The sequence below is a fragment of the Delphinapterus leucas genome, chromosome 19, assembly GCF_059928025.1.
Source record: "Delphinapterus leucas isolate spDelLeu-1000000601 "Yukka" chromosome 19, BTC_Dleu_Yukka2, whole genome shotgun sequence".
Taxonomy (NCBI): Eukaryota; Metazoa; Chordata; class Mammalia; order Artiodactyla; family Monodontidae; genus Delphinapterus; species Delphinapterus leucas.
Window position 1 is genome coordinate 23471819 of NC_143147.1, and position 24054 is coordinate 23495872.

The 24054-nt window shown below is 44.6% G+C and overlaps 1 protein-coding gene across 2 annotated transcripts in view; it reads left to right on the forward strand.

Moving 5' to 3' along the window:
- The window catches only part of LYRM9 (LYR motif containing 9), a 36165-nt gene extending 13026 nt beyond the window's left edge, over positions 1 to 23139 (forward strand). For both annotated transcript variants that reach the window (XM_089900757.1, XM_022595884.2), the window contains one exon: positions 771 to 23139. In XM_089900757.1, the coding sequence (XP_089756883.1) occupies positions 771 to 788 (18 nt within the window). In that variant the 3' untranslated portion in view covers positions 789 to 23139. The remainder of the gene's footprint in view (positions 1 to 770) is intronic.
- Positions 23140 to 24054: the final 915 nt, after the last annotated feature.

The following is a 24054-nucleotide window of genomic DNA, read 5'->3' on the forward strand; positions in this document are numbered from 1 at the left end:
CCCCTCACCAGCCGCTCCCGTCCCCAGAAGCCCAAAGGTGATGGCAGATGCCCTTCTGGTTGCGTTTTCTGCAAGGGGGTGCGCATCCTTAATCCCTAAAGGCAAACTTCTGCCTCACAGTGCTGAATAAGCTGAGATGGGGCCACAGGAAGAAGGAAGAGAACAGTCTTGCTGGTAGCAATAGTGCCAGAGCTGGCAGCAGCCTTGCGACGGCTCAGAGAGGAAAGCTGGGTGAGGCAGGGTTACTGAGGAAACATTCGAGTGCCTGTTTCGGTAGAGGCAGGAAGGGAGTCAGGAATACAGACAGGCTTGCTGGTCCTTACACTTGGTATTAGAACAGCCTTGAGAGCTGGAGCACACCCCACCACTCTGTCCTTCTGAATCAGATCTCCAGAGGTGGGGTCCAGGATTTGTTTTTTAAACTCAGTGATGGGACTAGTTGGTTTCTGAATGTTGTCTTCTATAACCAGAGATTTTTTTGTTTCTTCTGAACGATACTCAGCTTGATGGGAAGACTGGACACACCACAATTTTCAATTCCAGTGTTCCCAGTGTCTTTCTCATCCTCTGTCCCCAACCCCATCAGCTTCCTTTTCTGTTGGAACCAGCTAGAGACATGACTGTCTGATGCCTGCTGACCGGGTTCCACTGCCTCCAAGAGGCCCTTGCAGGAGGTGGCTGAGGCCTAGTGACCACAGTTCTCAGGACTTCCCGGGTCCTCCCCCCGCTGGCTTCCCTCACCCGCTCGTAATGATCTCTCTGTCTTACAGTATAAGAAACAAAACTGAGACCCCAGGATGTAGTGAGTGCAGCTGCCTTGGAGACACTGATATTGAGAGCCCTCGCTTCGCCTGGCCCTAAGCAGCAGCGGCAGTTTCGGAACATCCACTAGCCTCGTTGGCTGGGAGCAGGAAGTCAGGGGTAGGAGAAGCGGATACTTGCTCAGACGGATCTTCTTGCCGTGTTTGTGTCTCCAGTGTCTCCCTTACGTTTGCTTTTCCAGCTGGTTATGATGTGAGATTTGGGGAGAATGTGTTTTCTCACTTTGCACTGAAAGTGATTCATTTACTCTGGGCATCATTCTTTGAGACCCAGAGCTGGCGTGCCCTCATATGGCTTCCTGTACAGAGGGCAGGGCATAGGTTTAACAACCAGACAGATCTGGATTTGAATCTCAGCTCAGCAGCTTTTCAAGGGTGTTGGGTTCAAGTCCAGTTTCCTCCTTCATTAGGATTAGATAAGATGAAATCAAAGAGCCTGACGTAGGACATGGTATGCGGTGGGGCCACTAAACATCCCTCTGAGGAAGCCGTCCTCTGCTGCTCCCGCGGTGCTCACACATCTCTCTAGCTCTCTCCACATCAGGTCTTAGTTCCTTGTGGGCTGGTCCCGTCCCTGCCTATCACCCCAGGCCTCTGATCCCCCGTAGTTGCACTGTGCCCAGCGGTCCGCCCAGCAGCTGCTCTTCCTGACACCAACCCAGAGAGGCAGAAACCCTGGTCCTTGCCAGAGTGGTGAAACAAAGAGCGCCAGAGCAGCTGCAGCAGATGGCGGCGCGCTCAGGCTGTGTGAACCTGGGGTCTGTTTTGAGCGGCCCTTGCCTACTTTACTCCATCTTAGCAGGAAACCGGGGAGGAGCAAGCCAGCAGTCATGAGGTTATCGTGAGCCTGAAATCGGTGGAGAATGCAGACCTGGGCCACATCCCAACTCCACACAAGTTACTCTTGGGTCACTTACCTCCTCTCCTTCAGCTTCTGTTTCCCCGCCTGTCCAGCGGAGTAATGACCATACCTACCACAGGGGGCCACGGTGAGGAGTCATGAGCCCTAATGTACACCAAGTGCTTCACCCAGAACCCGGCCTGGGGAGCCAGGGAGAAGGGAGCTCAGAGAGGTTGAGCCCCTTTTCAAGGTCACAAAACTGCTAAGCCAGGTCTGTGAATGTACCAAACACTATAGATTTAGGAGGGAAAGGAGAGCAGCCGGGAAAGAGGGAAGGAAGGGTGAGAGGGAGGGAGGGAGGAGGGAGGGAGAGCAGCAGGGAATGTCGGGGTAACTGGCCGGAGTGGGCAGAGCAGCCAGAAGATGCAGAGAGAAGCCACACCAGGATGCGAGTGTCCCCCAAGGACTCTCAACCCGAGGATGAGCTAGCGCACATCTGTGTCCTTGCAGTCACGTGACTTAAAGTGACTGAGATACCCCCACGTGCACTCAGCTGATCAGCAGATAAGGAAGTAAATACATCAATTTGTGAAAGCTCTGGTGTGTGTTGTTCCCTACTGTGTGCTGTCATACTAGATGCTGAGGATTAGAGATAGGCGAACAGAAAGCTGCCTGGGAGGGATCATTCTTCAGAGTCCTAATTCATTAATTGAAATGTCCAATCCTAGGTGAAAATAAAATTTCAGAACTTGAATTAAGGTGGTGGTATCTCCCCTCTTCCAGTTGGGATCTGCTGCAGTGGGAAACCCGCTGTCAGAGAAGGGGGCACGGGTGGGCGGCTGTTGCTAACTTGGGGGTGGGGCGGGAGTGGAGGGGCATGTCAGGCAGAGGGGCAGTTTAAGCAAAGGCTCCGAATAGCACCACTTGCTCCGGAACTCCCACGCTGTTCAGTGTGGTTGAGACCCTGTGGACGGAAGAGACAGTTCTACAATCATCTCTTTATGTAATTGTCTCCCACCTGAGAGTGAACCCCTGGAGGGCAGGGACCATGTGCTGGTAAGTGCAAAATCTTCTGGGCCAGCTGTGTGCCTGCTGCCCAGGTGGTGAGCTGTAAGCATTTGTTGAATGGGAGAGTGATAATACCAGGCAACCTGATGTCTCTCTTTTGTTAGAGTGTTTATTGCTTTTTAATAATGGGGGAGGCTGTGAGGTGGTGATTATTTCTTGGCCAAGCACTGGTTTGTGTGTGTGTGTGTGTGTGTGTGTGTGTGTGTGTGTTCTTATCACTGATGCTCAAATAAAGTCTTAATATTATTATGAAAGTAGTTTTGACTTTGAGAATCCCCTGAAAGCATTTCGGGGATTCCCAGGAGTCCATGGACCATACTTGAAAATCACTGTCTCTATATGTACACTGAATAAAGCAGAATACAAAGTAGATTTTTACCTCCCTTCTTGATACCATGCCTTTGTTAATTTGGCCTAAGATTGTATTCATTTTTTAAAGAACCAGTGTCATCTGACTGGTTTGCATTCGGCAGTTAACATGAAAAAAATCTTAGAAGACACGACGCTAGGGGAAGCAAAGCACACCTTCATAGGAGAAGTAATGCTTAAGCTCAGTCTTCATAGAGAAAAGAATGTTTTTTCAGGTGAATAAGTGAGGCAAGTAGAGCATTCCAGATGGGAGGAGAAGCATGGGCAAATATGTATGGCATGAACAGCTTGGGGTGCTGGGAGAGTGAGGAATTTATTTGTCAGGTACAAGGGTGCCAGAGAACATCATGGACACGGCAAGAGAGAGGTCAGCAGTGGGGGTAGGAAAACCCACATCAGGTTGGGAATAGGAGTAGGTGAGACTGGCGATTAGAGAGGCCTGCTTTGGGCCAGGGGCTGAAATTAACAGGCATAGGGGCTCTTGGGCTCAGCCAACCTCAAGGTTATGAGCCCTAGTCAGTTTCAGAGTTCTAATGAAGCTCCTCCTGTGCATTCATTACTCAAAGCTGAAAGGGAAGGGGTGCCTCCAGATGTCAATGGAAAGGGACTCATTCTCTTCAGAGATGCTGCGTCTCCATGGTGTTGACAGCAGCTGATTCACAGGAGGCAGAGATAGAGATACTCTGATGGTCTGGAGAAACCTGATCCTGAATGAAGCTATCCAAGTGCCCACTCAAGGGCATGCCCCTCCTTTGGGACCCACTGCTTCCCATACAGACCCCTGTACTTCTCAGACAGGATGGTATTTATGGAATTAAAGGTCTCTCTGTTCCACAAGATAGTGAGTTCCAGTGGCAAGGATCGTGACTTCAACCCATTCAGCAAATGTACGTGAAGCTCCTACTGTGTGCAAGGCACCATGCCAGGTGTTGGTAGGGTACCTAAATTTAAGGCCTTAACCTGGATCCCAATTACATTTTCCTATTGATTTTGGCTCATAAGGCCAGCGTGTCAGAATTAGTAGAATGTGGATCTAGCATGTTAATCACACTTCATTTCTTCATTTCCTCTGCTGTTTTGCCGTTTATTCATTAATTCAGTGAACATTGAGCACCTCTTGTGTATCAAAAATTCCATCTGTAGTTTCATTAAGGTTGTGTTATGGGTGGTTTAATTGCTCTGCTGATTGATCTGTATGGTTTCTGGAGATGTACGGAGAGATTTCATTTTGGGCACCCATGATTATCCATAGGAATCTAGTTTTTTAATCAAACTAAAAAAACTATTGTTTTTTCCTGAAAGCTTTCTATTTATAGACATTAGCCCACATTTACACACACACACACATAACATTTACTGCTGACAAGTCTGGCTGAGAAATGGTGAATGACTTTGAAAACATGTTTTTTCTGACATTTTCACCTTACTATTACCGTAAATCTTTAAAATTCTTGAATTGGAGTGATAAGGAGAATTGCCCAAGCCTCCAACCTGTCAGTCTAGCCTCAACCTCCGGCCTCTAGGCATGTAGGTAAATGAACATTCTCATTCTTCTTTTCATCTTAGCTGCAGTGTGGATTTCATGTTCTCTCTGGTCTAGGCCCCTGTGCATAGTTGGCTGTGTCAGAAACTGCTGCTTGCGGAGCTTGGATCCCTCACACGCTGCTGGTGGGAGTGTAAAGTGGGGCAGCCGCTTTGGAAAACATTTTGGAAGTTTCCCAAAATGTTAAACATGGAGTCACCATATGACTCAGCAATTCTACTCCTATGTATATACCCAAGGGAAATGACACACATCCACACAAAACACTTGTACACAAACGTTCATGGCTTTATTCATAATAGCAAAAAAAAAAAACCCAGATAACCCAAATATCCATCAACTGATGGATAGATAAATAGATGCAGCGTAGTTATACAATAGTACGTAATTCAGTAATAAAAAGGAATGAAGTAGCGATACACCCCGCAACGCGGATGAACCTTGCAAACACTATGTTAAGTGAAAGAAGCCAGTCGTAAAATACAAAGATCTATTGTATGATTCCATTTATGTGAAATATCCATAATAGGCAAATCTATGGAGACATAAAGTAGATTAGCCTAGGGGCTGGGAGGGGTAGGTGTTGGGAAGAGTGGGGTTTCCTTATGGAGTGATGAAAATATTTTAAAAGTAGATTATGGTGAAGGTTGTACATCTCTGTGAATATGTTAAAAACCACTGAATTGTATACTTTAAATGGGTGAATTGTGTGGTATGTGAGTTACGTCAATAAAACTCCTAAAAATAAAACAAAATGCCAGGAGAAAACTGAATAAATCCCAAAGCATCTGGAAGGTAATACCCATACTATCATTAATTTCTAGAAAATTCTCTCCTTCTTGATTAGTTTCTTTTGAAGGGAACAATTGTCTTCGCTCTCCAGTGGTGTCCAAGGCTGAATTTTTCTACTGGGAATGAGGGCCAATCCTCATGCCTTCTTTACCCACTGTGCTCACTTTGTAATCCTTTGGGGCAGTTCTCACTTTTCTTCAGAGAGAAACAAGCCGAGAGAGGCTAAGACATCTGTCCAAGCTCACATCTCAAGAACACACATCTTGGGCTTCCCTGGTGGCACGGTGGTTGAGAATCTGCCTGCCAGTGCAGGGGACACGGGTTTGATCCCTGGCCTGGGCAGATCCCACATGCCGCGGAGCAACTAAACCTGTGTGCCACAGCTACTGACCCTGTGCTCTAGAGCCCGCAAGCCACAACTACTGAGCCTGTGTGCTGCAACTGCTGAAGCCCGTGCATCTAGAGCCCATGCTCCACAACAAGAGAAGCCACCACAGTGAGAAGCCCGCGCACAGCAACAAAGAGTAGCCCCGCTTGCCGCAACTAGAGAAAGCCCGTGTGCAGCAACGAAGACCCAATGCAGCCCAAAATAAATTTATTAAAAAAAAAAAAAAGAAAACACACATCTTCCGGGTTGGGCCCTTTCCAGAGGTTGAAGGCTGCTCTTCCAAAGGCTCTGAGATGATAACCTATCTACTTTATATTTAAAGAAAGTTTTTTATCCTCATCCCTTCTTAGAAGTCTAAGAGGTACAAAGGACTTGGGGAAATGAAGTGACTTTGGATTACAAAAAGTTTGAGTTTCCCAACTGGAGTGCCCTAGGCTTGTCACCTCTACCTGAAGCAACCTTAACCCATTATCCCAGTGTGCCCTACTTATATTGTCACTTTTTATGTGTGTCAGGGAATGAAAAGGGTTGGAAAGCTCTGGGGTCTTCTCCTTGGCATTTTCTGTGGCTGAAAGCACTGAACTGAGGTGTCTCTCTGATGTGTATATGGCTACCACAACCCAGAAAAAGACATCTGATCTTGTTAAAAGATGGGCTAATAGCTATGTGACTTAGGGAAAGTTACTTAATCTTACTAAGCCTCACTTTTCTCATTTGTACAATGGAGATATAAATAATAGCTGTCTCCCAGTGTAGTTTTGAGGATTCAGTGAGATGCTGCACCTAACATACTTAGCTGGAGCCTGGTACACAGCTAGCACTAAATAAATGTAGCTCCTATGCTTGTTAATTGCATGGGGTCTAAAAATAGAGTTATCATATGATCCAGCAATCCCACTTCTGGGTGTATCGCCAAAGGAATTGAAATCAGGATCTAGAAGACATACCTGTACTCCCATGTTCACTGCAGCATTATTCACAATAGCCAAGATATGGAAATAACCTAAGTATCTGTCAATGGATGAATGGATAAAGAAGATGTAATATATGTAAATATACAATGGAATATTATTCAGTCACGAGAAAGAAGGAAGTCCTGCCATTTGCAACAGCATGGGTGGACCTTGAGGGCATTATGCTAAGTGAAGTTAAGTCAGACAGAGAAGGACAAATACTATATGATACCACTTATCTGAGGAATCTAAAACACTGAATTCATAGACAGAGAGTAGAGTGGTGGTTACCAGGGGCTGGAGTGTGGGGTAAAAGGAGGTATGTTGGACAGACTTCCAATTGTAAGATGAATATGTTCTGTGGGGTCTAATGTACAGCATGGTGATTATAGCTACTAATACTGTATTATAAACTTGAAAGTTGCTAAGAGAATATATCTTAAATGTTCTCAACACAAAAAAAGAAATGGTAATTTTATGAGGTGATAGAGGTCTTAGCTAATGCTATGGTGGTAATCACTTTGCAACATATAAGTGCATCAAATCAACATGTCGTACACCTTAAACTTTTACACAATGTTGCATGTCAATTATATCTCAGTGAAGCGAAAAAAACCCAAACCTCTGGTCAGGAGAGTGTCTTCTCAGTGAGAGCAATGGAATCATGACGGGAGAAACAAGCCACAGGAATGAATGGGCTCACAGGCGTGAAATCGAGGAGGGCGATGTGGGGAATTCCCTGGCAGTCCAGTGGTTAGGACTCTGTGCTTTCACTGCCGAGCACCCCGGTTCGATCCCTGGTCAGGGAGCTAAGATCCTGCAAGCTGTGCGGTGTGGACAAAAAAAAAAATAGTGATGTGAACATAGCAGTGAAGAACCCCCAAAGACATGACTGGCTCTCTTCATGGGGAGCAGTAGTAAGGCATCAGACAGCTGAAACCAAGGCCACCAGATGTAGGCATAGAGATGGCTTTGGAGGCTGTCACAGAATATCCACAGTATGGCTGCCTGTGAGACCACGTGGGCAGCCTGGAACCTGGCTGGAGGCAGGAGAAGTACGTGAGGAGGCTGGACGCCACTGATAGCTACTGTACTCCTCCCTCAATGATTCATCTCCCAACTGGGGAAGCACATACATTTAGATTATATGTTTTTGGGGATCACCCTCCCACAGGGTAAAAATTAGCTAAGAATGAAGCACATGGCTGAAGAAATTATTTAAAAATACATCATTTATTACTTGGAACCAATTGCTTTGAATTTCACTAAGGCAACCTTCACAAAGAAATAGCACCAAGGATGTCTTGAGTATTCTCTTCAAAGGGCCCAAACATGGAATACTACTCAGCAATCAAAAGGAACTAACTGTTGATGCATGAACCAACTTGGGTAAATCTCAGAGGCGTTATGCCAAGTGAGAGAAGCATAGATGACGTGTAGCCAAGGTACATAGGTTATGATTCCATTTATGTGACAGTCTCAAAAAGACAAAACTACAGCAATGGAGGACAGATCAGTGGTTACCAGAGGTTAGAGGTGGAGGGAGCATGTGACTATCAAGGGGTAGCATGAGGGCCATTTTGGGGGTGAAATGGCTGTTTTGTATCCTATTGTGGTAACAGTCACATGAATCTATACATGTGTTAAAATTCATAGACCTGTACTCTGCGCCCAGAAGTCAATTTCACTGTATGATTTTTCTTTAAATGGCCCAACCATCGTTAATAGGATTTGGGGTCCTTTATGTTTTAGCTTCCTCCGTGGTCAAGGGAGGGTGGTCTCCCAACTTATTCTCTGTCCTCAGGAACAAAAGGAAGAAAGACGAGGCATTGCCGCAGGCAGGGATTTTTGAAAATGCCACCTTTTTAGGTTTTGCAGGGAAAACGAAAGAAGGCAGAGGGGAAAATGGTAGAGGGGAAAGAGGGGCTGGGAGAGGTGTTCTGGAATGACTTTTATGAGTTAATGTATTTTTAATACTTATTACCTGTCAGGCAGTAAAGCTGTAAGTGCTTTACTTAAATTTTCTCTGAGAGGTAGGTGCTATTGTTAGCCTCACTTTGCAGATGAGGGAATTAAGGCCCAGAGAAGTAAAGCAATTTGCCCAGGGTCACGCACAGCTGGTGAATGGTGGGGCTAGGATTGAATTCAAAACCAGTGCCCGTGATCCCCATGCCATTAATCCTCCCTCCCAGTTCATGTCATTTCAGCCCCATACCTTTGAGTTCCTTGCTCCCTGGGCTTAAGATTTATATTTGTTTTCCCTTTCTCCTGAACCTCAGGATTCAGTATTGGATGTGCTCTCCATGTTTTCTTCCATCCCCGTCTCTTGCTGATATATCCCTCCTGAACCGGCCTCTCAGCAGGCCCTTGTGTGATTTGGAAGAGTTACGGGAGGCGACAGCAGCAGCAGGCAGAGGTGTGGGCCTTGGCAGACAGGAGATTTCTCTTGGCATCCCCTGTGGGTCTCCTGCCTTGTGATGCAGGCAGCCATGATGCCTGGGCACACTTTCCTGCAGTCCCTGGCCTGGACAGCAGGAGCAGCTTCCTGCTCTCGGAAAGCTGGTGGCAGCCTCCCTGACCTTTCTTCTCCAGCTTCCAGATGGATTTGCAGCACTTCATTTCCTGTAGTGAGTCCCTTCTTGAGGTGCCTAGCGTGGTTTCCGTTCTCCTTACCAAACCCTGGATGAAGCAGAGCCTGGGGGCTCTATCCTCTCAGGAAAGCCTTTTAAAGGATTTATTCCTTATGAAATACAATTCTGGAAAATGAGGAAGTGGACTTGGGACGGAGACACCATGGTAGGTGTCTCTGGGATATCCTTTCTTGGAGTTGGTTGGGTGACTACCGGCAGTGACTGAGGGGCCTGGCCTTGGGGAGAGGAAGAAATTGACCAAAGGGAGACCTCCCAACCAGGTGATTCTATTCCAAACACGTTTTCCTTTTCTCTGGTTCTTGACTGCCCATTGCTTGTGTGAAGGAAGCAGCAAGAGTTATTATTCCCAGTGTATAGTGAGGGAAACTGAGGCACAAAGAGGCCTGAAATGGGGTAGTGTATGGCAGATCCAGGGAGAGCATCTCTGTGCTCTGTCTCCAAGTTCATCATCTCATCACCAGAAAACCAGAAAGATTCTAGGGGAGGTGAGGATGAGGCGGGAAGATGTATTAAGCACCTATTACGTTCACAGTGTTAAGCACTTTCCATGCAATAGTTCATTTGATTGAAATTTCACAAAGTCCTGCTTTATGATTCCCATTGATGAGAAAAATGAGGCTCCGGGAGGTGACATGAATTGCAGAGGCACACAGTGGTAGACATGAGATTCAAACCCAGCACAGTCGAGCTCCAAAGCCCGTGTTCTTCCTCTATACCACTACCCTTGGATAGCTGCGGCTGTAGGGGGTGTCCTATTGGTCGTTTTGGGGGCTCTCTCTGCAAAAGTGCCTGTGTGTGCTGGTGGCTGTGTTAGGCTCTATATATAAATGCTTAGATTTAGGTCCTGGCCTCTGAGATCTTCCAATTTAAGATGAACATCATTCATTTCTAGGACTCTAACTTGCTTTTTTAGTGCTTTACATGTGTTGGCTCTGATCCTCATAAACCATGCAAAGTGGTTGATTATCTTCATTTTACAGATGACAAAACTGAGGCTCAGAGAGATTAAGTAACTTGTCCAAAGCCACACAGCTAAGTGTCAGAATGCGATTTGGAGCGGACGCGGGTCTGCCTGACTCCAAAGCCCGTGCCCACCACTGGATACCACACGGCCTGCAGTGCAATGAGGGACACGACCAAGTAGACTCTCACATAGTCACGTGATCAAATGTCATGAGGTTTTTAAAAGATGATCATTAAAAATAATCTTTAGTGAAAAGAAAAATGCCTATGATATGAGGCTCCTGAGAAAAAGTAGTACACAAAAGTGTATGTACAGTGAGATCATTTAACAAACACACCGTCAGACAAACTTGCCTATGTAGAGAAATGGAAATTGGAGAGAGATCCACCAAAATGTGAAGAGTGGTAGTGAAATTATGGGTAGCTTTCTAGCTTTCTGAATTTGTCACATTTTCCTTAATGGAAAAAAACTCCCATATATATTTTTTTAAAAGATGGCCACTCCAACATGGATAAAATGAAGCATGGGTCTAATACAATAACAGAGGAAAACCACTCAGACCCAGCCTCAACCAGCTTCTGACCATCTTTGAACATTCACTGTGGGTACCAGTCTGGGGTGGGCCCTGAGGCCTGTCTGTGTCTCCCCAGCTGTGCTGTAAGTTCCTATGGGACACATTGGGTCCTATTCATCTTTGTGCCCCCAAAGCCAAAAGCAATGCCCTGTGTGTGGTAAGAACACAATGAGAGTTGAAATAGAAAGACTCTCCAAGGTTGTTTTTTTAGGACTTGTGCCTTGACTTGGAGACCTGACTTGCCACCCAAGCCTCTGGGACTAGACAGGAACTAGATTTCACAGCATCATTAATGCACCAATACGAGAAGCATCCAAAGGACTCAGTTCTCCTAAACCAGTCTCATCGTTATTCCCCATCTTCTCATTATTCTGCCATCTTCTCTGATTAAAGAAGACAAACGTCTCCATCGTGCAGAGACCCTTACATTTTGGGGGTTTTAATATACGACATTCAATTTTCATTATCCAATTGCTATTAATGTATTGTGTACATGGCCCTTGCTGACAAGAGTCTCGCTATATTGTGGGCCAAACCATGTCCCCTACAACTTAACAATGACCCTGAAAGGCGCTTCTGATCTAGCTTCTTCCTGGCTCTGCCTTCTCTCCCAGGGCTCCCTCCCCAGTCCTACTCTGCTCCAGCTGCATCCTGTTACCTGCCCCAGTGGGCCCAGTGCTTTGGGCTCTAGTCCCAGCTTTGTTCATGCTGTTCCCCTGCCCGGTGTGCCCTCCCCTCAGTCCATCTGCCAAACTCCTCACCCTTCTTTCAAGGCTCTTACAAGGCTCCTCTGCAAAGTCTTTCTTGACCTCTATCCACAGGCAACCCTGATCTGTCCCTAAGAATTCTACCGTCTCTAGAATGTTTCTCGCACTTACTCGATATCCACCCTTTCTGTGTGTATTTAGTGGGCACTTGATATGGAGCTAGGTGCTTGGTGTATGTTACCTCGAATTCTGGCAGCAACCACGTGAGGAAGCATTCATGTTTCCACCGATGAGGACACGGGCTCAGAGAAGTGAAGGACTGGCCCAGGCTCTCACAGACACTAATGGTAGAACCAGGATTGACGCTGGGTCTGTGTGACTCCAACATGCAGTCAGGTTTTGCCGGGTTGAATTGGATTACTCAGCCAGGTGATGGCTGCTGCTGTGGGTAGTCGCTGTGCATCCTCAACAGTCCCCTGACAGGAGGGGCTTGGAGTGACAGTCTGATTGGAAGGGAAGCAGCTAAGGGATGGTCTGAAGCTGCATCTGGGCAACCATCGTACTGGTTTTTATGGACTGCATGTTTATGTAAGGCAACTTTAGAGTGGCTTGACGGAAATTATGGAGGGGCTAAAACCGCTTCACAAGCACTGCGGATGGAGTCAAGGAAAATTTGGGGGTAGAGGGCTGGGTCAGGGAAGCAGAAGGCAGAAATGCAGCTGGGGGAAGTCATGCGTTCATATCAATCACCCAACTTTATCATCCACGCTGAGGCAGACCCAAGAGGCATTTCATAAAGGGTAGATGATACCATCCATTCCCTAGAGGACTCTCCATTCCAACAGAGGTGTGTAAAAGAGGAGACTCTATGGGCATTAATAAACAGCCGTTTAGAAAGCTCTCATTAAACAGCATTCCCATGTTCCTGAGAAGGATGCCGCAATTATTATTTTCTTTTTTTTTTAAGAACAGGAAAGAAAAAATTAACTGGGAAAAGCAAGAAACAATCGCTGTTGTTAACAACAATAAAATCATGACATTTGAATATAAAACTTTCAACTTTTTCAAAAAGCTATCACATATCATTATCTCATTTAGTTCTCACTTCCATTAAGTGAGCTGTCAGGAGAACTTCTTACTCTTAATCCACAGGAAAAAACAAAAGTTCTCAGTGATGGATCAGAACCTGATGGATCTTGTGGGGCAAGCCCTCCAGTGCTCATCATAGAAATTAGAACTTACTCAGTGAGCTGTTGTGGGCAGAGAGAGGGATTGGGCAGGTCCTTGTTGCCTGGAAGTGAATTGAACCTTAGGTCCTGGTAGACAGAAACCATCACTATGAAAAGGCAGGTGAGCTGTGGTGCCCTTTACTTTCCTTGTTGGTCATTTCAGCTTTGTTTGGGTTGGTGAAGGCATTTTCAGTGGTCTTCAAAAGACATCACCAATAGTCCTGGGCAGTATCCTTGTGCACAAGGCAAAGTTCAGCATCCTCTGGGTTGACCAATCAGAGATGAGTAACTTGCTCATTGATGTTTGATCCCTGATACCCATGACCTTCATCTTTTCCTTTCAGCTTTAGTTAATGTCTCCTTTCAGGGTAGCAATAGTTATAGATGCACAAAGAAACATTGATTCTATTATCTGTTTCTTCCATTCTTCATCCTTTTATTCTTGATTAGATTCTAGGTTCTGGTTTTGAATAGGTCATGGCAAATACAGTCAATAAATAATAGCACATTAAGCTTTAAGGTCATTGTTTCATTGGCATCAATGCCAACATCATTTTTCAATCTATCTTGATCCGGTTCAGTGCAATTCAGTGTGTTTTTAAGCTCCTTCTCCTTCTAAAAATCCTGTTAGGCACTGCGGATACAGCAATGAATCTTTAAGTGTGGCTCCTGTTCTTATGAGGCTTACAGTGTAGTGTGAAGACAGACATTAAAGACATAATTATACACCTATTTAGAATAGTCACTAAAGGATGCTATAAGAAAGCGTAGCAGGAAGACCTAACCTAATCTTGATGTGTTGGGTGGGGAATTGACACAGAGGAGATGTCCTGGGGGCAGTAAGATTCCAGCTGAGAATTGAAGGATGAAATTTGTGGGGTTGGGGGGATTTGGTGGTGAGGGAGACAGGAAATGAAGAGCATTTCAATGGAGAATACAGCAGGGCAAAGATCTAGAGAGCTTGGCACATCCGTAGGCTTAAAGGAAGTCCAGGTGTTTCGGAGCACAAGGAGGAGAGTCATAGGAGATGATCTAGAAGAGCCCAGGCAGAGCTATGCTATGGATCTGGGACTTCACACCAAGGGATTGGGAAGGCTGGATTAAGTATTTGAGCTGTATTATACCAGGCAGGTGGTAGATGATGGTGATGGTGATCGTGGTGGGGATAATAATGATAACAATGATAGCAGACACTTACTTTGTGCTTACTATGTGCCAGTCATTGTTCTAAGCACCTTACAGACATTAATTAATTTACATAAAGACCCATTATAATCTACCTCTGTTTTCTGGTACCAGGAGGGCAAAGTCTATCTGGGAAAGTCTAGAGTCAAACCAGAAAACAGAGGTAAATCGTGCAGAGTGGTCTGTAGTCAAGTTCTCAGTGTCTGGCAGAAATGAGCCTGAAGAGAGGCAGGTTGGGAATAATGCAAGAGAGCCAGGTGACTGGCACAGACAGCTTTGGGGTTTCTCGACTCAGCTCAAATGGCAGAAGTTGCATCGCACTCAGAGCCTGGTATGCCAGGCTGGTCTATCCCCGGCCTTTGGTGTGAACTGCAGGAAATAATGGAGGTGACCCAGATGCTCCTGTATAGGTTATGTAGGTGGACAACAGAATCCAAATGCCAGACCAAGACATTAATAAGTAGGAGTATTTCTATGCTAAGGTCAAAGTCTGAATTTTAACTGGTACGAACACTGACAGGCTTGTCACCTGTCAATGACAGTATGGGTAATGTCCACTATGTGTACGTTTCAGCAGTTTGGAGTGGGCTTGGGTTTAGGGACAGGCATTTTTCTTTTTTTCTTTTTTTTCATCTTTATTGGAGTATAATTGCTTTACAATGTTGTGTTAGTTTTTGCCGTACAACGAAGTGAATCAGCTATATGTATACATATATCCCCATATCCCCTCCCTCTTGAGCCTCCCTCCCACCCTCCCTATCCCACGCCTCTAGGTCATCACAAAGCATCGAGCTGACCTCCCTGTGCTATGCAGCAGAGGACAGACATTTTTCAAACCATGTATGGTATGATGAAAAGTACCCTGGCCCGTTGTCTGAAGAGGTTGGCCTCTAGTGCTAGTTTTGCTATCTTCTAGCCATATGAGCTGGTGCAAACCACTTGCCCTGCCCCAGTCTCAGTTTTCTCATCTATAAAATGGGATTTATGGAATTGTTATGAGGATAAAATAAATTCTTATGTGTAAGAGCACCTTTCAAATGATAACATGTCACTGTATCAGGGATGATTGGATGCTGAGGAAACTGTGCTCCAAACCAACAAAAACTGGCGTGTTCCAGAATGCCAGCTTCATAATATGGTGTCATTTGGGAAATACAGTTGGCAGATATCTGTGTGTGCCTTCATGGCATTCTCTTCCCAGAAGAGGGGCCCGCAGAATGCAAATGAGGGTCAGATGGTTGCATGTGGCAGGTTCTCGGCAGAGTGGACATGTGTTTGGTGTGGCAGGTTCCCAGCAGAGTAGACAGCTGTGACGGTTGCTGATTCTGCTTCCCAGCGTCCTTTCCCCATCTCTCTGATAATAACCTGGCCACCTGACTTTGCAGGAACAAGAAGATCATGACTGAGTTCCAGACTATGGAGAATTCCAAGAGGAATAGATTCACATGGGCTGGAGTGGGCAGAGAAAGCTTTGAGCAGACCCAGGGACTTGAGCTAGACCTTGATAGATAGAATTGGGGCAGTCAGGGAGAGGGAACGGCGTTTCAGATGGAGGGAACAGCAAGAGCAAAGGCTCAGAGGTATAAATATATGTGGGGCTGTGATAAGACGCAGACTAGATGGCAGGGTGTCTCAGGAGGTAGTGAGATAATCAAATCGACCACAGTCCCCTGAATCTGGATTATATGCATGGCACCTGCCAACCAGTTTATTTCAAGACTGTCCTTTCTGGGTCACTCATTTTGTGATCCAACATCCCTTGTTCATTTGTCAGGAAGTTCTTTCTTATGTCTCACTCAAGTCCACACTGCTAACATAAGGTTGCTTTCCCTGGTTTTGTCTTCAGAAGAGGCCAAAGACACAGTTTATGGAAAGTCCCAGCATGGAAAGTATGCTGGTCTTGTCCCTGTGGGAAGCTTTTTGCACCTAGAATACCCAAGTGACTGGAGCAGCCAGATCCTGCCTCCGGAAAGGGGCTCTGGCTGCCCTGGGCCTCCTGGGTATTTTCTCTTTGTCTTCTTGACTGATAAAAGGATTTGAGAATCCCCTGTTCAGCTCATATGGATGAACTCAAGGTGAGAAGGAAAGAAGAAAGAAAGAATTCATCTTCTTTGTCTTTGGAATAGAAATAATGTACAGATGTCAAGTAGCACATTGAGATGCAATATTTAAGAGAAAAATGGCACAGGTTCTTAAAAGCTAAATGTTTATTTCTGACTTAAAAGTGAACAGGGACTTCCCTGGTGGTCCAGTGGTAAAGACTCTGCGCTTCCACCGCAGGGGGTGCAGGTTCGATCCCTAGTCAGGGAGCTAAGATCCCACATACTGCGGCATGGCCAAAAAAAAAAAAGTGAATGGGCTCTGGTATCAGAGAGCCCTGGGCTCATGCCCTGAGCCGGATGCTTGCTAGTTGTGAGAACTTGGGCAAGTTACTGCATTTTTCTGAGCCTGTTTCCTCATCTGTAGAATGAGGTAGGCAGGGGGCGGTAATCCTTTTCTCCATAGGGTTGCTATAGAAATGATCACATTATAGCACAAAGGGAGACGAAGGGCTGAAGATCCCCACCCCTCACCTCCTTCTCATTCTTTTCTGTTGCTCCTTTCGTTGTTGGGCCCCTCCTAGACCCGCATGCCTGCCTAAGCCTCAGGCCTTCCGGCGGGGACTCCAGGGCAGAGACCAGCTGCTTTCCTTCATTAGTAGCTGGAGCACCTCCTGGTCCCAGAGGAACAGGGAACTCCTTCTGAAGGTGAGCCTGTTGCTCTCCCTTTCATCCTCCTTATCAAGCCCGGGTGATGACACCGAGCCGCCCAAGACACGAACCCGTGCTGTTCACTGGCCTTTCCACTGGAATTTAATCAGAACTCACAGACCAGCTCTCTGGGTCGTTGCAATTCGGGAGCTCAAGACATTCTGGAATGACCACTTTGCTTTTCTCAGTATTGCAAATAACTTTTAGGTGCTTGTTTTTATGCAGGAAGGCGTTAAATATCAGCCTTTCTGACAAGAGTTCCCTGTGGAGAAGTGATTCCATCTTTTGGGGCCACTTGGCACCTCGGAGACCAATGGCGCAGCTTTTCAGCAAGGAACCTAATTAAACAAGCTTGGCAAAGGCCTCCAACTGATGTGTCTCTGTGGGGCCGCATGACAAGCGTGGTTTCAAGGTGAAAGAGGGAGGCCTTTCCTGGAAATTATGCCAATTGACCGGAATAAATATTTTCCTCCCACCCGCCTTTCCAAAGGCCGCAAGCGATCCTCTGTTGGTGGATTCCCCATGGGGACTGTGCCAGGAATTAGGGAAGGGGCAGAAGCTAGGAATCCCTGAAACCTTTTCCTCTAAACAGCAGAGAGGAGTACTGGATGGAAGCCATTTGTTTAATAAATTAGTTTTCTAGTTCATTAGTTCTTTTAACCAATGAGTGCTTGTTATGTGAATTTATTAGTTTAAGAATAGGTAAGATATTCACATGGTTCAAAATTCAGAAGGTTCACTGTAAAAGTCTCCCTCCAACCCACTCCCCGGCCATCCGGTTTCCCTCTCCAGAGGCAAGCAACATTGCCAGTTTCTTAGGTCTCCTTCTGGAGATATGCTAAGCACAGAAAAGCTGTACATATTTCTTTTCCCTGTGCCTGTTTTTTTGTTGTTGTTGTTTCGGGGTTTTGTTTGTTTGTTTTTTGTTTTTAACCCACACAAATGGTAGTCATTTACAAACTCTGCTCTGACCTTGATTTTTTAAAACTTAATAATGTGTCTTGGAATTCTTTTTTAGAAGCATTAAAGGCTTCCTTATCCCTTTTTTATGGTTCATTTTAGTTCACTGCATGGAGGCATCACAACTTTTTCAGTAATCTCCTATTGAGAGACATCTGGTTTGTCTCCATTCTTCTGCTGTTAGAAACAACACTGAAGTGAATAACCCTGAGCAAATGTCATTTCATACATGGGCGAGTATATCAGTGGAATAAGTTCTGAGAAGGGAATTACTGGGTGAAAAGGTATATATATTTTATATTTGTAATTTTGAACGGTGTGGTGAAGTTGCCCTACATAGAAGTTGGATCAATGTACACTTCCACCAGTGTGGAAGTTTTCAACATGCAAGCGTGTTTTATTGAGTGTTTATTATGTTCCATGTACATTGGGTGGTTAAAAAGGTGGAACCAACCTTCAATGGCTTCTCTTTGCTCTTAAAGTAAAGAGCAGTCCCCTACTTGGCTGGCGTGACCTAGTCTGTGAGCTCCCTGCTCGCACCCCAGCCTCATTGCCTGCCTCTCCCCTTGCCTGACTCACTGCCACCAGGCACACCCATCTTTTTTTTAGCTCCTCAAACATGCCAAGCTCCCTAACCTCTCAGGGTCTTTGTACAGGAAGTGCCAGGTACCTGGAAGGCCCTTTCTCCCTTCTCACCTAGTGAACCACCTTTAATCCTTATTTCTCAGGTTGGTCACAGCTGCCTCTTGGGAACCCTTCCCTCACCTCCATGACTAATTCCCTATGACTAGGTTAAAGCTCCCCAGCACCATGTATTTCTCCTTCAAGGCCCAGAAGCTACTATCCATTTCATTTCTGTGATTATTTAGTTAACGTTGGTCTTTCCTGCTGGTCTTTGAGCTCCATAAGGGCAGGGACCATGTTTGTTTTTCTCCCCGTTATATCTCCAGAGCCTAGCACTGTGCCTGGTGCCTAATAGGCACTCAGTAAATATTTCTTGTTTGAATTTATTCGGTAAGATCAACAACTTTTTATTAAGTATGCACTGTGTACAGGAATTGTTCTAGACATCAGGGATACAATAGTGAAGAGAACAGAAAATATTCCTGCTCCCATGGTGCTTAATCTTCTGATAGCACTGGGGGAAGGAGTATATAGTCAGTAAGCAAATAAAGACAGACAGGTGAATAGACAGATGGATGGATGGATGGATGGATAGAAAGAATGTCAGATTGTGATGCATGCTACGAAAAGAAATAAAGTAAAGCAGTAGCACAAGATAGGGTTGGGAGAGCCATTTTAAACAGAGTCTTCAGACCTTAAGAAAGTCTCTTAAATAAGGTGATATTTGAGCAGAGACCTGAATGAAATGGAGTGAGCTTTGTGGATATTTGGAAGAAGAATATTCCAGACTGAGGGAATGGCAAGTGCAAAGACCCAGCAGGTCCATAATAGGCATGTTAGAGGAACAGCAAGAGGACCAGTATGGCTAGAAGAAAGTAAGCAAGAAGAAGTGGATGATGGTAGATGGGCAAAATTGACAAGGGTGTTCAACAAATGGTGCTGGGACAGGTGGATATCTGCATACAAATAATTGAATCTTGATCTACATCTCTCATCATCTACAAAAATTAAATTGAAATGGATCATATACCAAAATGGAAAGCCTAGAACTATAAAACTTCTAGAAAAGAAAATAAGAGAATATCTTTGTGATCTTGAGTTAGGCAAAGATTTCTTAGATACAACACCAAAAGTATGATCTGTAAAAGAAAAAAATGATAAATTGGACTTCTTCAGAAGACACTGTTAAGAGAATAGAGACAAGTCATAGACTCAGAAAAAATAATAGCAAATTACATAACTGATAAATGACATATATAAAGAACTTTCAAAATTCAACAATAAGAAAGCAAACAACGTAATTTTAAAAGGGCGTAAGATTTCAACAGATGTTTCACCAAAGAAGATACATGGATAGCAAAAATATGGATGGCAAGATATATGGTAAGCACATGAAAAGATGCTCAACATCATCAGTAATTAATAAAATGCAAATTAAAACCACAATGCTATGCCTAAAATAAAAAGTAATGACAATATCAAATGCTGACTAACTGGAACTCTGGAAATGCAGAGTAACTGGAACTCTTACACGTGGCTGGTGGGAATGCAGAAATGCTACAGCCATTTTGGAAAACACCTTGGCAGTTTCTTGTAAAGTTAACATACATCTGTCATATGTCCTAGAAATCCCACTCCTAGAGAAATGAATACTCACAAAACGTGTATGTGAATGTTTATAGGTGTATAATTAGTAATTGCCAAAAACTGGAAACAGTGTAAATGTCCTTTCATTGAAAAAGTAAAAACAAACTGTGGCACATCCATACAATGAAATACTACTTTACAATAAAAAGAAACACATAATAACACATAACATATAATATAATGTCAACTGGCTGCATACTGTATGATTCCATTTATTTGACGTTTTGGAAAAGGCAAAACTGTAGGGACAGAAAGTAGATCACTGAGGGCAAACATCTCTAAGATCAAAATGTGAGCCACATGGTCTCTCTGAGCTTCTGTTTCTTCATCTATAAAATGGGGGTAACTATACCCACCTCCTAAAGGTGTTTGTAAAATAGATGTAATATCTAGAAAACTATCTGTGATCAGGAAATGTTCCTTGTCTCCCCTTTCCTTTCTTCTGCTTGGGGCAGATCTATTTCAGGTCTAATCTCATATATTAAGTATTGATTTGACTGGTTTACCTCTTAGAGGGACCCCTTATCTTTATATTCTGGAGGTGCCTTGCTTGCCCTCTAGTACCGATTGCTGCCACTGGGTATATGGACTGTGACTTGAGTGGTGATACCAGCTTGAATGCACCCTCGGGTTCAGACATGTCTGAAGACCCAGTGGGATGGCTTTCCAGAACCCTATTTGCATGAAGAATGGAAAAACCCCAAGAGCTTGTTCTAAGTAAAGAAGGTGATACAACCATGGGTAAGAAGGAACCTTTAAGAATAACTGAGGGGGGGGGGGACTTACCTGGTGGCGCAGTGATTAAGAATCCGCCTGCCAATGCAGGGGACACGGGTTCGAGCCCTGATCCGGGAAGATCCCACATGCTGCAGAGCAACTAAGCCCGTGCGCCACAACTGCTGAGCCTGTGCTCTAGAGCCCGCGAGCCACAACTACTGAAGCCCACGCGCCTAGAGCCTGTTCTCTGCAACAAGAGAAGCCACGGCAATGAGAAGCCCGTGCACCGCAATGCGAGAAAGCCAGTGCGCAGCAATGAAGACCCAGCGCAGCCAAAAATAAATAAATAAATAAATTTAAAAAAGAATAACTGAGGGGACATCCCTGGTGGTCCAGTGGTTAAGAATCCGCCTTCCAGTGCAGGGGTTGCAGTTCGATCCCTGGTTGGGGAACTAAGATCCCACATGCCATGAGACAGCTAAGCCCATGAACTCTAGAGCCCAAGCACCACAACTGGAGAGAAGCCCGCACGCCGCAATGAAAGATCCCACTTGCCTCAACTAAGACCCGATGCAGCCAAATAAATAAATAGATGTTTAAAAAATAAGTAAATAAAAGAATGACTGAGGCAGGGAAAGAGGCCAATGACTGATGATCTCTCACCCAGATTTGTACATCTGCCCAGCCTCCCATGGACTGTTCAGGGACCCCCCCCACCCCCCGGCAACTCAAAGGAGTATAATTCAAAGAACAGCTATCTTCCTCTTTGCACCAGAACCCCCTGCAACTTTCACATTTCAAGGGCTCCTGGGTCTTGGCTGTGACGAGAGATGGTGGTGCCTGGTGGCCATGGTAGTGCCCTGTGACAGCTCTGTGGAGAAGCCAAGGCTCAGCAGGAGAGGACTCAACCATGAGCGCACGTGAAACACCTTTGGGCAACTCCCAGAAGTACATGAGTATGTGGCACAAGGGTCAGGGAATTTTGAGTTGTTACTGTTAATGGGACACCCTCTGTGTCCACAGGCTGGTAGGATCTTCTCCCTACTTCTCTGCTACCTTGCCTTCTGATGATTGTCATGTAATGTCTACAGAAGGTTGTGATCCCTCTAGTGTGGCCAGGTATTTGAGAATAAGCCCAAAGGAGGTTTTCATTAATAGAAATCTGGCCACCAGACACCCATTTAGCATCTACTGAGCACACACCATGGACAGAACCCCACTATGTTTCAGTGGGAGGCACCAGTCCTGTCCCTGGGGAGTTCCTTTTATGGGAAAGGTCACACACACATGAAACAACTTTAGAATAATTATAGTATAATAATATACTTGTTCTCACACAGGGTACTATGGCAACAGACTCTAGGTTTGGGAGTTGCTTGCTAACCCATATTACTTGCAGCTGTTTTTAATCCCTGGCTACCCACTAGAATCACCAGGAGGGAGGGGCTTGAAAACTCTGATGTCAAGACCAATTCAATCAGAATCTGTGGGTAGAGCCCTGGCATTGATATGTTTTAAAAGCTCCCGAGTGGGGCTTCCCTGGCCATGCAGTGGTTGAGATTCTGTGCTTCCGGTGCAGGGGGCACAGGTTTGAACTCTGGTCGGAGAACTAAGATCCCGCATGCCACGCGGTGTGGCAAAAAAAAAGTAATACGAATAAATGTTATGTGAATTAAAAAAAAAAAGCTCCCGAGTGACTTTTTTCCCTTCATATTTTTGTTAGCATTTTCCAAATAATTAAGACAATACATTTTAAACAGGGCACAAACAGAGGCAGATTGAAGAACATTCAGAATTTTTAAACAGCTTTGTAAATATTCAAAGGTGGGATTCTTATCCTTTTAGTGCTATATTTCTAACAGGAAACTGCTTTCAATATAAAATACTGTGCTAAAAAAAGTACTGTACTAGATATAACTCAAAAATAAATTTTATGAATATGCAGGTAGATATTTTTAAGATTAGAATTTATATAATGTTAAAATGCTTGCACTTGATTTAGTCTGTTGTCTTATTTATGAGGTTACAAGAATCCTGAGATAATTTAAGACCGAAAAGAAAAAAGAATTTGACAGTGAAAATGATATTTTATCCTGAGATCACAGGCAAAAAACGAAACCATGATCTTCTTCCTAAAAACTTCCTATCCTTTGTGTAATTGAGGTCAACCACCTCACTTCAAAATACTATAATTCACTCCATTCTTCTTTTCATCAATAAATAGAAATATCAGAACAAATAAACTTTCCTGAAAATCTAACTGTTTAAAATTATGCCAAAGATTGTTTTTAATACTTACATAACTCTTCTATATAATATACATTTATGTATTATATATAATTATTTTTTGAAGAGATTATCAGTGAAGTTTATCTCTACCTTATAATCTATTTTATATTATCAACATTCTGTTCAATTCAAAATAATAATTCAGTACAATTTTGGTGATTCTGTTTTCACAAGTGCCAGTCAAAATAGGTGCAAAGTCAAAAGAATTGTTTCTACTGAAAGAATTCAACATGTAAATTTGGTCTCCTGAGAATCAGGCAGGGTTTGTAAAATCTACTTCAGTGTGATTACCTCCTTAGGAGATTTATCTTAAAGCATTCTGAAGGTACTTACAAGCACTATAAATAAAGCACCATGCCGCCTGTCAAAATGGGCCCACCAACAGGAGATGTCACACTGGTGTTCCGGGGCCAGCTGCACTGCCCACTTAGTGCCGATGGTTGAATATTCAGGAACTTCGCGAGCAGGCTGTTCAACCATTGGTAGCTTGAAATCATCCATAGTGAGAGTACTTCACCATGAAAATCAGGGCACCCCCAAGAGCCAGTTTACCAGCACCCGCTGTCTAGGACAGTATTTGTGATTTTACCTAGGACTATCATATTTTGAAAAGCTGTTCCCCCAACCCCCAGTGCTTTGCCTGGGTACACACCCAGCTATGACTTTATGACCATGACACTGAGCCTGCTGCAGGACCACGTGGCAGAGGCGCAAGCATCCCTCTCCTCCCACAGCTGTGCTGTGCCAACTCCCCCTAGTCCTAGAATGACACCCTGTGGGTCCATTAGGAGCACTTCCTCGACAACATGTACGCCTGTTTACTTTGAGCCCGGTTATGTAACGTATTTATACATGTTAACTTATTTTTCCTCACCGTGAGTGAACAGAAGATATATAAAGTACTTATCGTCAGGCGTAGTATCAGGTAGGGAAAAGAAACATGAACAGAGAAACTGCCTTATAAGAAAGTCTTTAAATGCCA